The sequence below is a fragment of the Podarcis erhardii genome, assembly GCF_964252035.2.
Source record: "Podarcis erhardii genome assembly, chromosome: 8".
Taxonomy (NCBI): domain Eukaryota; kingdom Metazoa; phylum Chordata; class Lepidosauria; order Squamata; family Lacertidae; genus Podarcis; species Podarcis erhardii.
The window spans coordinates 1,427,631-1,442,281 of NC_138499.1; the positions used below are offsets into that span (position 1 = coordinate 1,427,631).

General features: G+C 43.6%; 1 protein-coding gene across 1 annotated transcript; it reads left to right on the forward strand.

The window, feature by feature from the left end:
• Positions 1 to 1,310: 1,310 nt before the first annotated feature.
• LOC309348995 (fucolectin-like) lies at positions 1,311 to 11,360 on the forward strand. Its single transcript, XM_081874843.1, has 4 exons — positions 1,311 to 1,391; positions 7,077 to 7,165; positions 9,075 to 9,366; positions 11,156 to 11,360. Exons 2-4 carry the CDS (start codon positions 7,078 to 7,080, stop codon positions 11,313 to 11,315), a joined length of 540 nt encoding a protein of 179 aa, XP_081730969.1. The 5' UTR covers positions 1,311 to 1,391; position 7,077; the 3' UTR covers positions 11,316 to 11,360.
• Positions 11,361 to 14,651: the final 3,291 nt, after the last annotated feature.

Sequence of the window (14,651 nt, forward strand, 5' to 3'; positions counted from 1 at the left end):
GGTTAAACCACAGAGCCTAGGACTTGCCGATCAGAAGGTCAGCTGTTCGAATCCCCACGACGGGGTGAGCTCCCATTGCTCGGTCCCTGCTCCTGCCAACCTAGCAGTTCGAAAGCACGTCAAAGTGCAAGTAGATAAATAGGTACCACTCCGGCAGGAAGGTAAACGGCATTTCCGTGCACTGCTCTGGTTCGCCAGAAGTGGCTTAGTCATGCTGGCCACATGACCCGGAAGCTGTATGCCGGCTCCCTCAGCCAGTAAAGCGAGAGGAGCGCCGCAACCCCAGAGTCGGCCACGAAAGGACCTAATGGTCAGGGGTCCCTTTACCTTGATTAGCAAAAGCAAGATTTGGCTGAATGCCAGGCCCAATCAGCAGAGAGGCAGCTCATTCTTGGTGATCTTACTCCATGAACATCAGTTGCAGAGACTGAAAGTCCCCACCCCCTCACAGCCGTAGAAGTCCCCACCTCTCCAGGGCTTTCCCCAAGCAATGAGAGACTTCTCCCGTGTGAAGCCAACATCTCCTCCGCCCTTTTCATCCCTCTTCTGGTTCTGCTTGTCGCTGCAGAAGGGGGAGACACCCACGACTTTTCAGCAGCCTGACTCAACTCTGCCTCTTGGCCTCCCTCCTCTCCTGCCTCAGCTTCTGCCTCTAAGTCTGGACTTCTCTCTGCCACTGACTCTTCCTGCTCACCAAACCCTGTTACCTCTTCAGCTTCCAACATCTCCTCTTCTCAGCCTTCTCCCTCTGACCTCTTCTCATTGTCCCATCACCGTTCCCTGGGCTCTGAGCCTTCTTCCCCTGGTTGTTCTCCAGCTGGTTCCTCCCACCATTCCTGTGCATCCAACCAGTCCATGACAAACACGTATTAGTACTGGACACACATACAAATTCCAGAAAAGATCTTGGTCCTCCCAAAGCTGTTGTTGAATACCTATGAGGGCTGGGCATGCATGTGGGCTCAGATGCACACCTTGTAGCAGTTGAGGGCATCAAGACAAACTTCGCACCTGCCCATAAATATGAAACTTCTTCCTTGCTCCTGGCTGTTGGCTATTGTGGATTAAGTAATACAACCCTTAACAAAATGTTATTTCCTCTTGGGAGAGAGTCAGCAACCACATAAGCCCAGTTGGAAGGAGGATATGGAAACCTGACCTTGATGGGCTCAATCCTGGTATCAACATCTCTCCGATTGGCTGGGTAATTCTGAGCCAGGCAGGAGCTGCCCCTTCAGAAGAGGATAAAACCAGGACTGCCAAATAGATGATCCAGAACTCAGGTGGAAGCAAGGAAGTCTCTGAGCCAGTTTGGGGGAAAGAACCTGTGGCTGCTGACCCACCAGGAAGGACAACAGAGACTTCTGCTGACCCCAAGAAAGAGAGCCAAAGTGAGTTGGGGGAACCCATTGGATGTGATGTCTGAAGTCCAGAGCTTGAATGGGCATATCTATACTGGATGTTCAATCTGGTTTGAAACCAATATAACTTACAAGGATTTGAGTCCAGAAAAAAGTATTTTTTGAAGGCAGGCTAGAAGTCTGTTAGGTATTTCTATTCCTCTAGAGAGGGACAGTTCTTATGGGAGTTAAGCAAGAAGGAACTTTATTGTTGTTTAGTCATTTAGTCGTGTCCGACTCTTCATGCTCCCATTGACCAGAGCACGCCAGGCCCTCCTGTCTTCCACTGCCTCCCGCAGTTTGGTCAAACTAAGAAGGAACTAGAATAAAGCAATACTTCTTTAGCAATCCCTTGTAGATGTTTAAGATTGTCTTCCATGAACATGGTCTTCACAGTTGAGTCCACCAGTGGTTGTGGAGGCCAATTCTGGATCCACATGTCCTTCCACTGTGGGGACACTGAGCACAATGAGGGTTTGCCAAGCGTGCCTTCCTCTTAGCATGTTTCTCCCTTTCGTCCTGAGTTCGTGCTTCTTCAAAGTGTAGTGTAGACATGCCAGACTGTCCGCTGGCGATCCCAGTTTACCTGCCTGCCTTGTCTTTAACCTTATTCCCTCTTTTTTTTTTTATACATTTTTATTAAAGTTATACACAAAACAGACATATATATATATATATATATATATATATATATATATATATAGAAAAGATTACAAAAAAGGGGTCACCACAACAGAGATATACAAGCCAACTTTTTCCTTTTTCCAACTATACAAAGAAAATAGTTTAGCTACATCATGCACACACACACACACACACACACACACACACACACAAAGAAAAACACCCTGAACTCCCTTCCACCCTTTTGGTAAGTATCGAATATCTACTTCCATTACGTATTTGATTTTTAATCTATAATCCTAAATTGACTCGCTGGTAGTATTGTTCTAACCCCACCAGTTCACATTAGACATTTATTCCAATATAGTTCCAGTATTTACTCCAATTTTTCAGAAATTTCTGTTCATCTTGATCTCTTATTTTACCTGTTAATTTATCAAGCTCAGCATAATTTACCATTTTAATCTGCCAGTCATTTATGCTGGGGATGGTTTCCACTTTCCAGTATTGTGCCAACATAATTCTCGCTGCTGTGGTGGCGTAGAGGAATATCGTCTTGTCTTCCTTTTTGATTTCTTTGCCCGTCATTCCCAGCAAAAAGGCTTCAGGTCTTTTGGGAAAAGTGTACTTAAGTATTTTTTGAAGCTCATTATAAATTGATTCCCAAAAGCCTTTCACCTTTTTACATGTCCACCATAAATGATATAGATCACCCTCCACCTCACCACACTTCCAGCATTTCTTATCCTTTAATCTATACATTTTGGCCAATTTCACAGGGGTGTGGTACCACCTATATAACATCTTCCAAACATTTTCTCTCAGTGCCATACATGCTGTAAACTTTATGTTACAATTCCACACTTCCGACCACCTTTCGAAATCGATGTTATAGCCAAAGTCAGTTGCCCATTTAATCATTGCCTCCTTCACCTCCTCGTCCTTTGTATACCACTCTAATAGTATATCATAAATTCTGGATAGGGTTTTGTTTTTGCCTTCTACTACTTCTATGTTAAATTTTGATTTTTTATCATCAAAACCCAACTTCTTCTTATCCTCTTTTAACAAATCATTCACCTGGTGGTATTGCAACCAACCAGTGAATAAGCTTTTTATCTCTTCATAAGGTCTGAGTTTGGGCCCTTGGTCTGTTTTTCTTAACATTTCTTCATAGGTGGCGTTTTTCTCCTCCATGTTTGTTTTCTTGACCGTTAAAACCTCTATTGGTGAAATACACCAGGGAGTCTTTCTTTCAAGGAGGTTTTTATTCCTTTCCCATGCTTGGTATATCGGTCCCCTAAAAATATGGTTTAAAAAGCTCTTGTGGACCTTCACTTTCCCATACCAAAGGTACGAATGCCATCCGTACCAATTATTAAAACCTTCCAGGTCCAATAGGTCTCTATTCTCCAGTTTTATCCAATCTTTTAACCAGAGTATGCAAGCCGCTTCTTAGTATAGACTTAGGTCCGGGAGAGAAAAGCCCCCTCTTTCTTTTTTATCTATCAAAATTTTCATTTTTATCCGTGGCCTTTTCCCCTGCCAAATATATTTCGCCAAGGCTCTCTGCCACTCTTTACATTGTTTTAAGCCTTTAAGTATGGGGATAGTTTGAAATAGGCAGAATATTCATTTTAACAACAGCTATCCTCCCCAAAAAGGAGAGTTTCATCCTCCCCCAAATTTCCATGTCTTTCTTTATACTCCTCCAGGTGACATCATAATTATCCTTATATAAATTTATGTTCTTAGCTGTGACCCATATTTCAAGATATTTCACTTTCTTAGCTACCGCAATTTCCATCCTTCATTCTAGATCTATCATTTCTTCCTTTGTTAGATTTTTGACCAACATTTTGGTTTTATTTTTATTTACCTTAAGTCCTGCCACGGCTCCAAATTCATCAATTTTTTGTAAAGCTTCTTTTACGCTATTTTTTGGGTCTTCTAAGGTTAATACGATGTCATCTGCAAAGGCCTTGATTTTATATTCCCTCTTTCCTACCTTGACTCCTTTAACTTCTGTTGCCCCCCTCAGTCTCTCGTTCAGTATTTCTAATACTGTTATAAACAATAGAGAAGACAGGGGGCAGCCCTGTCTAGTTCCTTTATATATGCTAAAGTATTCTGTTGTGGTGTTATTTATTACCAATTTTGCCTTCTGTTCCTTATATATTGCTTCTATGCCTTTTCTAAATTTCTCTCCCATTCCCATCGTTTCCAGACTTTTCTTCAAGAAATCCCACGAGATATTATCAAACGCCTTTTCAGCATCTATGAACACCAAGGCCGCTTGTCTATCTATCCTCATATCCAAATATTCAATAATATCTATCAAGTTCCTTACATTTTCCCTTAATTGTCTCCCTGGGAGGAAGCCCGTTTGATCTTTATGTATTTTATTGTTCAGAACCTTTTTTAATCTTTCTGCCATTATATCTGCAAATAGCTTGTAATCATTATTTAATAATGAAATTGGCCTATAGTTTTTCACTTCCAAGGTATCTGCATCTTTTTTAGGAATCAAGGTGATATATGCTTCCTTCCAGGTATTCGGGATCCTTCCTTCCTTTAATATATTATTCATCACTTCTCCTAACACTGGGGATATTTGGTTACTTAGCGTTTTGTAATATTTGGCCGAAAGGCTATCTGGCCCTGGCACTTTCCCACTTTTCATCTTTTTAATGGCCTTCTTTATCTCTCCTTGAGTAATTGTCTGGTCTAATATCTCTTTTTCTTCTTTTGAAATTTGTTTTAGGTGATGTTCTTGCAAAAAGCAGTCTATTTCTTGTTTTGTTTCCTTTCCTCTTTTATATAAATCCTTATAATATTTTTGGAATATCTTTCTTATTTCTTTTGGTTTTTCCACAATCCTTTCTCCTTCCCTTATCTTACTAATCGTGTTTTGTTTGCTTCTTTCTTTTATTTGCCACGCCAAATATTTGCCTATCTTATTTGCAGATTCAAACGTCCTCTGATTCATCATTTTAATTTTCCATTCTACCTCTTGGTCAATTATTGTAGAAAATTTAGCTTGTAGTATCTTTATATTCTGCTTTGCGGTCTCCTCACTGGGGTTGATAGTTAACTTTCTTTCATTTTCCATAATATGTGTTAGGATCTGTTCCTTCTTTGTCTCTTTTTCTTTTCTTACTTGACTATTTTTCTGTATTAGAAAGCCCCTCATAACTGCCTTTCCTGCGTCCCACACCGTCTCTATAGCAGTTTCCCCGTTTAAATTCCATTTAAAATAATCTTCTATTGTCTCTATTGCCTTATTCACAATCTTCTGGTCATTAAATAAAAATTCATTCATTCTCCATCTAGCTGTTTTGATATCCTTACCTTTTAACTCAATGGAAACCGCATTGTGATCAGATATAGTTCGTGGAAGAATTTCCGATTTAGTTAAATTCTGAGTCAGTTCCTTCGAAATCCAAATGCTATCTATTCTCCCCCAACTTTGATTTGGGTTTGAGAAGAAAGTATATTGTTTTATAGTGGGGTTTTTGAGTCTCCAAGCATCAATTAATCCCAGGTTATTTACCATATCAAAAAAGGATCGCGGTAATTTACCTTCCTTCTTCTCTTGTTTTTTTGTTGACTTATCTAGGCTTGGAGACACCACCCCATTAAAGTCTCCCATTAATATCATTTTTTGGTCCATCCATTCCATCAATTTGTCTCCTAATTCAGAATAGAAGGCGGATTTTTTATCATTTGGAGCATATATTCCCACAACAATTATTTTTTCTCCCTGAAACACCATCTGAACTATGACTACTCTCCCTTGATCATCTTTATACAATAGTTGTGGGTCATATTTTTCCTTTATATAAATTACCACCCCTCTTTTCTTCACCCTATCTGATGTCACAAAATCTAGTCCCAGTCTCTTATTGCTTAATAATCTCTTATGCTTATTTATTATATGCGTCTCTTGGAGACATATTAAATCACAGTTCTTTTTCAATAGTACATGTGTAATCTGGTTCCTTTTATTTTTATTGTTCAGCCCATTCACATTCCAGTTTAGTATTTTTAACGCCATCTGTTATGTAATATTAATTAACTTATCAGGCCTATGCACAATCTACTGTTCTTTGTCTCCTTTCTCTAGTTCTTCTCTTTCTCCTATTGAACTCTCCTCTCTTTCTTCTTCTTCACTCCCCCCCTTTCTTCCCCCTGCTGGTTCTCCACCTCCTCCTCCCCCATCATTTTCCCCAGGTCCTTCTCGTATCTCCTTGCAAATTTTTGAAGTTCTGAAATGGTAGACAGTTTAAACTTTTTTTCCTTGAAATAAAATGAGATACCTTCCGGAAACTCCCATCTGTACAAGATCCCATTTTTCTTCAATTGATTTGTTAATTTTTTATATGGGTCCCTCCTTCGAAGAAATCTTGAAGGAATCTCTTTATAAATAATAATTGGGTTTTCTTCAATATATAACCTTTTAACGTAATTCTGTTTCAAAATTTCATTTCTTATCTCCAATGAATTAAATATGGCTATTACATCTCCTGGCAGTTTTTTCCCTCTGGCTTTGGCCGATTTTATTTTTATTCGGAATATGTTTACCAAGGAATGGTTTATCTCTTCTTCTTTTCTATCTAACCATGTTGCCAGCTCTTTCACCACTTTAACTCGAATATTCTCATTTGAATCCTCTAATATTCCTCTAAATTTTAGATTAGATTGATTTTGTCGCATCTGCGTCATACCTTATTCCCTCTTAGGCCTCTTAGGTCTATCAGCTAACCTTCTCTCTTGGTCCAGCACCCTTGATGTGCCCCCTTAAACAGAGGATTTGCCTCCTTCATCCATGCTGTCAAGGAGGACTGAGCACAAACACCACTTGCCTTAAAATGCTCCTGGCCATTTGAGGAAGGCCAGGAGAGCCCTTGATTCATCCAAAGGCCACCTCTTAGAATTCCTAGCCAGCTTTGAGCCCACCTTCTTCCTGTTCCTGGTGCAAAAGGGAGGCAGAGACTCCTATGGCTTCAGCAATGGCTCCTCCTCACGGCTGTCTCCATTCCCCGCTTGCAGGATGCTCATCATCTGGACCTGGTTCCTGGCCCTGGCGCTCCTGGCAGCACGTGGGGACGCCTGGAACTGCATGTATGAATGGCAAAGTGGTAAGAGCTGCTAAGGGAGGGCTTACCTGTGAGTCAGACCCCAACCCAAGTGATACTTCTCCCCACCACCACCAAAGCATTCCTATTCCTCCCTAAACTGGTGACATCTCATCTAGTGGGGAAATCAAATTTATTCATGGAAAGGTAGTTAACCAAAGGCTTACAGTTACAGGTAGGTAGCCGTGTTGGTCTGCCGTAGTGGAAACAAAATAAAAAAATTCCTTCCAGTAGCACCTTAGAGACCAACTAAGTTTGTTCTTGGAATGAGCTTTCGTGTGCATGCACACTTCTTCAGAGACACTGAAACAGAAGTCACCAGACCCTTGTATATAGTGAGAGGGTGACCCCACTCAGAAGGGTGGTGGGAATGGGTGATTGGCTTACAGGTGTGATAAACCTGCTAATGACTTCTGTTTCAGTGTATCTGAAGAAGTGTGCATGCACACGAAAGCTCATACCAATAACAAACTTAGCTGGTCTCTAAGGTGCTACTGGAAGGAAATTTTTTATTTTGTTTTGACACAGGCTTACAGGTAGTGATGGGATTTTGTGCCGGGGACTGGCAGGAGGCTGCTGAGTGTGTGCCAGGGGAAGAGGCACTGGTGCCTAACTCAGGAGAAGGGGAGGGGGTCGGTGATTTGGGAGGAACTGCTCCTACCAGGAGGCAAGAGTTGGAGGCAGTTGCTGTTGCTGCAATCGCTCCCTAAAGCACGGACCTGGAAATACCTACTAAGATGCTCAACTGGCACGCCTAGGTCTCCAGAGCTGCAGCAGCAACCGTGTTCTCTTTGATAATAAAGAGTTAACCATCTGTCATGTGCATTCCTTTGGTTGGGAAGGGCCCCATCCAGCAGATTCCTCCCTCTATGTGTTCAGACTGAGGCTCTTCCATCCCCAGGCAGAGGAGAGGATGCAGCACTGAGGTGGCTCCTGTTTCCAAGAGACACCCTGATGGCGCTGTCTCCAGCTCTCAGAACCACCAACCCATTGCACAACTGGGCACCCTCAAAAATGTGTTGTCTGGGGAGAGGGAAGGCCATGACTATTGCCATCCTTTGACATCAATGCCAAGGTTGGAGAGGACCGGTCTCTGAGCATGTTCAGTGTGCTTTCATACTCGGTACCAAGATGGTCCTCATAGGACTATATTCTGCACTATCCTTCAAGACTGCTTGGGGAGAAGGAGGGGGGGACTGGTGCACTTTTCCATTTCAGATTTGCCCAATGCGACCTCTATCTTGGTAGAGGTGAAATGAGGGTGAAGGTGCTGGGAGATACTCAAGGATGGCAGAAGATCAACACACTCTTGAAATCTCCAAAAACACGTTCAGATGTAATTTTCATTGGGAGTAAATGAGCGCAACCTCTTTGTTGTCACTGCGGTTTTGTCCTGCCCTTACACTGCACAATGACAACCCCCGTTTTATCCTCACAAGAGCCCTGCAAGGTGTGTCAGGCTGCAGGAGAAAGGACCAAACTCAGCCTCTGGCTCTCAGCACCACCAGCTTCTTGCAGGACTGGGCTTCCCCCAAAATGCAGGGAGGTGGGAGAAGGAATGAACATTGGCCTCCTTTCATAGCGATTCCAAGGTTGCAGAAGGCCTGTCTCTGAGCTTGTTCAGTTTACTTTTCTACCAAGGTAGTTTAAAAGCCTTTAAACACTGCAGAGCCTCACCTCTTGCTTGGAGGGCCATGAAAAATTAAAATCTATTTTAATATCAGTGTGGCAGTATTCCTCCCTCTTCTGTTGCAGCTTCTTTGAACACTGAAAGTGGGTCTCCTGAATGGCTTTGCAAAGCTTCCCCCGGTCTCTGCTGCTCCCTGTTCTTGTCCAGAGAGGAGCTTCCATGAAGGCTGTATAAGTCTCTAACCATTTATTCTCCCTCCATCTCCTTCCCACCCTGCTCCAGCTCACAACTTGGCCAAAGGCCGCCCAGCCTTCCAGTCCTCCATCTACCGACACGAGATTTTTACAGGAGGAATCAAAGCCGTGGACGGGAATTGTGACGGGACCTTCAGCTCTGGCTCCTGCACCCACACACAGAAGGAAAGGGACCCCTGGTGGTACGTGGACCTGGGCGATGAGTATGCCATCTCGGCCGTGGTGGTGAGAAACCGCCAGGACTGCTGCGGCAACAGACTCCGGGGAGCTGAGATCCGTGTGGGCAACAATATGGCTCACCGTAGCAAGTCCAACGCCCTGTAAGTTCCATTTCCCACACCCTTAATCCCTGTAACAAATGTTAGGTTTCTGTTACGCCACTGTGCAGTGTTTGGAGTCACAAGACTCTGTTTACATTCCAGACTCTTGGAAGTCTCACGGGAGACGGATGTTGATGTTAATGGTTTCCTGTTTCTTTGTTTCAGTTGGTTCTCTGCCTTTCACAGAGAGCAGATGCATATTCTTTTCTGTCCTGCGTAGTTAGAAATAAAACGTAGCGATGTAGCACATATTTCGACTCCTTCTGCTGTCCGGGTACTCTGCGGAATGGGGAAATGTGCCTGAAGCCTCATCAAAGGCTTAGGTCGTTAATCACCGTCGGAGGAGATTCTGAAGACACAACCGGAGGACTAGCTCAGTCGTACGGAGATTCCGACAACAAAGACACCCCAGAATACATCCAATATAATTTGATGTATGTCAGGAACTGGTGTCAGGAGTAGGTCAGCAATTTTGTAAAAAACCACCACGGTCATTGAAGTTAAATATCTCTCTCTCTCTCTCTCTCTCTCTCTCTCTCTCTCATATTTATTTGATTTTACAAATATAATTTTACAGCAAAATCATTTACAAATCCATATAAAGAGATTGATCTGAATCTCATGACATCCCCTGACCCCTCCATGGGTCGGGTCTAATGCCTACACTTGCAACTGCACATCAATCCATTATCCACATTTTGTGTCCATCTATTTATCCATAATCTTTGTTACCTTACAAGTAAGATTAAAATCCTGCTAATGTTCCCATTTGCCAACAATGCTCTCTTCAATAAATTATAAATTTCCCCCAATTTTTTTTAAAAAAGTTCTTGTCCTCTTGGTTCCTGAGCCTTCCACTTTTATTCAAAGAACCAAGATAGCGCAGGCCTGGTGATCTCAGGAACTCTGCCCAGTAGGTCTTGCCCTAAGGGGGCAATTGCGAGGACTGAAGGTCCCTGATTTCCCACAGTCCCCTCCACTCCAGGGTTTTCCCCAAGCAATTGGAGACTGCATCTGTGCACAACCAATCTCTCCTCTGCTCTTTTCATTTCTCTGTGTGTTCTGGGAGACCAAGGGGGTGGGGAGCTGGTCGCAGGAGGAGGGGGAGACACCTGGATTCTCCCACAGCCGGCCTCATCTCTGTCTCCTAGGCCCCTCCTCTCCTACCTCTGAGTCTAGACTTCTCTCTGCCACAGCCTCTTCCTGCTCACAAAATCCTGTTGCCTCTTCAGTTTCCAACACCTCCTCCTCCTGCTGCTCCCAGTCTGCTCCCTCTTCTCTCTGTCCCCATGTATCAGTGTCCCACCACCAGTCCCCTGACCCTGAGCCTTCTTCCCCTGGGGGTTCCCTCGGGGGTTCTCCAGCTGATGTATCCCACCGCTTCTCTGCATCCAGCCAGTCCATGGCAGATATGTGGACTGATGACGTCTTAAGAGTTCCAATTTGTAGTCAAAATTAGGGAGTAGGAGAAATGGAGGGTTCTGCCTCCTTTTTAAACCATGCTCTTCTGGGCAGAACAGTGACTCTGGTCCCCGTTTGGGGCTGGAAACAGAGACAGAACAAGCAGGTGGTAGTTATTTTGGAATATTTAGTCTAGACTACAATGACAGGTAGCAGCAACATTCGCGAATGATATGAGATCCACCCAGGAGGCCAGAATTAGAGGGAGAGCGCATTGGTGTGGTATCATTAGAAACGCTGTAAGTTTAGGAGTGCATTTCTCCACAGCCTAGGATGGAGATTCCACATGGATCCCACCCTACAGGTGACTTTCTTTCTCTCCCTGCAGCTGTGGGACCATCACAGACACCACAAGTGGATCCATCAGTGTCTTCAACTGTGATTGGCTCAAGGGCCGCTATGTGAGTGTCCAGATCCCTGACCTTGAAGAGTACTTGACCTTGTGCGAGGTGGAGGTCTATGGCACCAAGGCAGAAGACCAGTGCTAGAGGTCCACACCTTTGAGGGGAGGGCAAAAGTGATGAAACTGATGTTGTCTCTCCAATAAATTTTCATTGAGTGGGCTTCCTTCATCTCTTCAGTTGACTTATTGGGCCCTGAAAACCCAGAGAGTCTAGGATTTTGCCTGTGCCAGAGAGAAGCGACTGCAGCATTAATCAGTTTCATTCATCCTTGTTCATTGTACGGCTCTTGATCATGATGGCTATGGGATCTCCAGACTCAGAAACAGTCTATCAGATTCTTTTCTTTTTTGTGAAACATTTTTATTGGTTTTTGCAAGAACAAATTTAAAATAATGAAGAGAAAAAACTTTTACCGTATCCATATATCAGATTCTCTGAATCTCTCTGCTTCCCCCTATCCCCTGCATGGGTCCTTAAAATAATTTTTCTCAGACTACATATTGTGGGAATGTTCAGGGATGCGGGAGAGGATATATTGTCTGATAATAGCCTTTCCAACTTGTGTTAACAAGTTCACAATTTAGCAGAGTAACATTCCCCCTTTTAAACTTGCAGCAGATGCATTTGCTCAGGCTCGCTAAAGCCTCTATAATAACTGTTCTGGTATTTTCCCCTTATTCCCTCATAAAAGATAAGACACGACACAGTCTTCTATAAAAGTACAAAAAGAGTTTACTCACACATCATTCTGTTCACAATCAGATCCCAAAAGGCAGACTTAGCTTAGAAAAGTAACATACACCTGGAAACTATCTCATAAGGAGACAGTCCCTTTGTCCTCTCTTGGCTGGAAGCATCTTTAGCTAAGCAGATGTTGCTTCTTCGATGCATGGCGAGAGAGAGAGAGAGAGAGAGAGAGAGAGAGAGATGGCTACCCTGCCCTGTGCTTTTGTAATTACCTGCACAGGTGAGGCCACACCCACCTCCGGTCACATGCAGAGGAATTCTGTCCCAACCCAGAAGGAAACAGGAAGTTTACCTGTTGGCTGGACAAACATTCTTCCCCATGTGTAAACATGTTCACTCTAGGAATGTTGCACTTGACTGCTCTTGTGTTTAACATCCCACACATATCATTACGTTCCCCACAGCTTTCATCTCTCTAAATTATCCATGTCTTTCGTTTCCCTACAAGTTATTTTTAAAGTCCAGCTAATGCTTTTATTTGTTTACAATGGTCTCCTCAGTAAGTTATGAATTTCCCCTATTCTTTTTAAAAGTCACTATCTTCTTGATTCCTGAGTCTCCCATTCGGTTTTGCCATTTCAGCACAGTCCAGCAGTTTGGCTTGCCATTCTTCCTTGGTCAGAACTGTTGGTTCTTTCCATCTTTGGGCTAGTAGCATCCTTGCAGCTGTTGCCGCATACATAAACAGTCTTTTCTGGTCTTTTGGGATGTCGGAACCTGTAATTCCTAGTAGAAAAGCTTCTGGTTTTTTAACAAGTGTTATTTTAAACATTTTTCCAATTCATTCCCAAAAAGGCTTTGTTACCTTACATGACCACCACATATGATAAAGGATAGCCTCTTTTTCTTTACACTTCCAGCAAATATTGGAGCTTGTTCTATACATTTTGAATAGCATAGTAGGAGTCAGATACCACCGGTACATCATTTTCATATAATTTTCTTTCAGTGTACAACATGCTGTGAATTTCAAATCTGTTCAGACTATCAGATTCTTAAGGGTAGTTGCTGGGATATTCCGTTGCCTTCAAGCCCTCCTGAGAGGCTTCCTGGAGGCCCCTGGCCACCCATTACTGGAAGAGGGACACAGGGTGAGATACACGCTTTTGGCCAAGTCCAGCAACGCTCCTCACGCCTTCTCCTGGCTTACAAAGGACATAAAACAAAGGAGGCAGGCAGGCCAGTCTCCAGGACAGGCTGGTGTCTTATATGGACTTTTGAAATTGCCCACTCTGTAGCCCAAGACCACACCCCAATATCATCATATATACATCATGGAAGGAGGCGGTCTACAGCAGAAATCCTGCCTGCCGGGATACCTGACAATGGTCACTGTTTGCTTTGCCTGGGCATTCTTTTGTGATGGTAAATACTTTGATTCCTGAAACCAGGTCACAGGCTCACCTTGTTCATCCACAAAGATGCCCTTAAGACAGGTAAGCAGAAGACAATGGAGAGGCTTCCCCATTTCCTTCCTCCTTGCAGAGAAACATTTGAGGTCATAGAATCATAGAGTTGGAAGAGACCACAAGGGCCATCGGGTCCAACCCCCTGCCAAGCAGGAAACACCACCAGAGCACTCCTGACATATGGTTGTCAAGCCTCTGCTTAAAGACCTCCAAAGAAGGAGACTCCACCACACTCCTTGGCAGCAAATTCCACTGTTGAACAGCTTTTACTGTCAGGAAGTTCCTCCTAATGTTTAGGTGGAATCTTCTTTCTTGTAGTTTGGAACCATTGCTCCGTGTCCGCTTCTCTGGAGCAGCAAAAAACAACCTTTCTCCCTCCTCTATGTGACATCCTTTTATATATTTGAACATGGCTATCCTATCACCCCTTAACCTCCTCTTCTCCAGGCTAAACATGCCCAGCTCCCTTAGCCGTTCCTCATAAGGCACCGTTTCCAGGCCTTTGACCATTTTGGTTGCCCTCCTCTGGACACGTTCCAGTTGGTCAGTGTCCTTCTTGAACTGTGGTGCCCAGAACTGGACACAGTACTCCAGGTGAGGTCTGACCAGAGCAGAATACAGTGGCACTATTACTTCCCTTGATCTAGATGCTATACTCCTATTGATGCAGCCCAGGTCAATTTAGGAGAGTCCAAATGGCTTTGGGATTGCTCTCCTGTACTATTTGGGACATGTGGTTTATATGCTTACGTATGTGTTTGCCTTGTAAATTTATTAACATGTGATTGATATATGTGAGACCCTAGAACGGCCACAGTCCAGTATATCTGAAGGAGCGTCTCCATCCCCATCGTTCTGCCCGGACACTGAGGTCCAGTGCCAAGGGTCTTCTGGCGGTTCCCTCCCTGCGAGAAGCCAAGTTACAGGGAACCAGGCAGAGGGCCTTCTCGCTGGTGGCGCCCGCCTTATGGAACGCCCTCCCACCAGATGTCAAAGAGAACAACAACTACCAGACTTTCAGAAGACATCTGAAGGCAGCCCTGTTTAGGGAAGCTTTTAGTGTTTGATGTATTGCAGTATTTTAATATTCTTTTGGAAGCCGCCCAGAGTGGCTGGGGAAGCCCAGCCAGATGGGCGGGGTATAAATAATAAATAATAATAATAATAATAATAATAATAATAATAATAATAATAATTATAATTATTATTCCTATAACAAATCTGGTGTGTGGGGAGCTCTGTCCTGCCACTTGGGTAAGGAGGA

Excerpts from the sequence above, each read along its gene's own strand:
- LOC309348995 (XM_081874843.1), top strand. The coding sequence starts at position 7,078 with ATGCTCATCATCTGGACCTGGTTCCTGGCCCTGGCGCTCCTGGCAGCA. Across the intron at positions 7,166-9,074 it reads CATGTATGAATGGCAAAGTG|CTCACAACTTGGCCAAAGGC; the intron begins GTAAGAGCTGCT and ends ACCCTGCTCCAG. Across the intron at positions 9,367-11,155 it reads CGTAGCAAGTCCAACGCCCT|CTGTGGGACCATCACAGACA; the intron begins GTAAGTTCCATT and ends CTCTCCCTGCAG.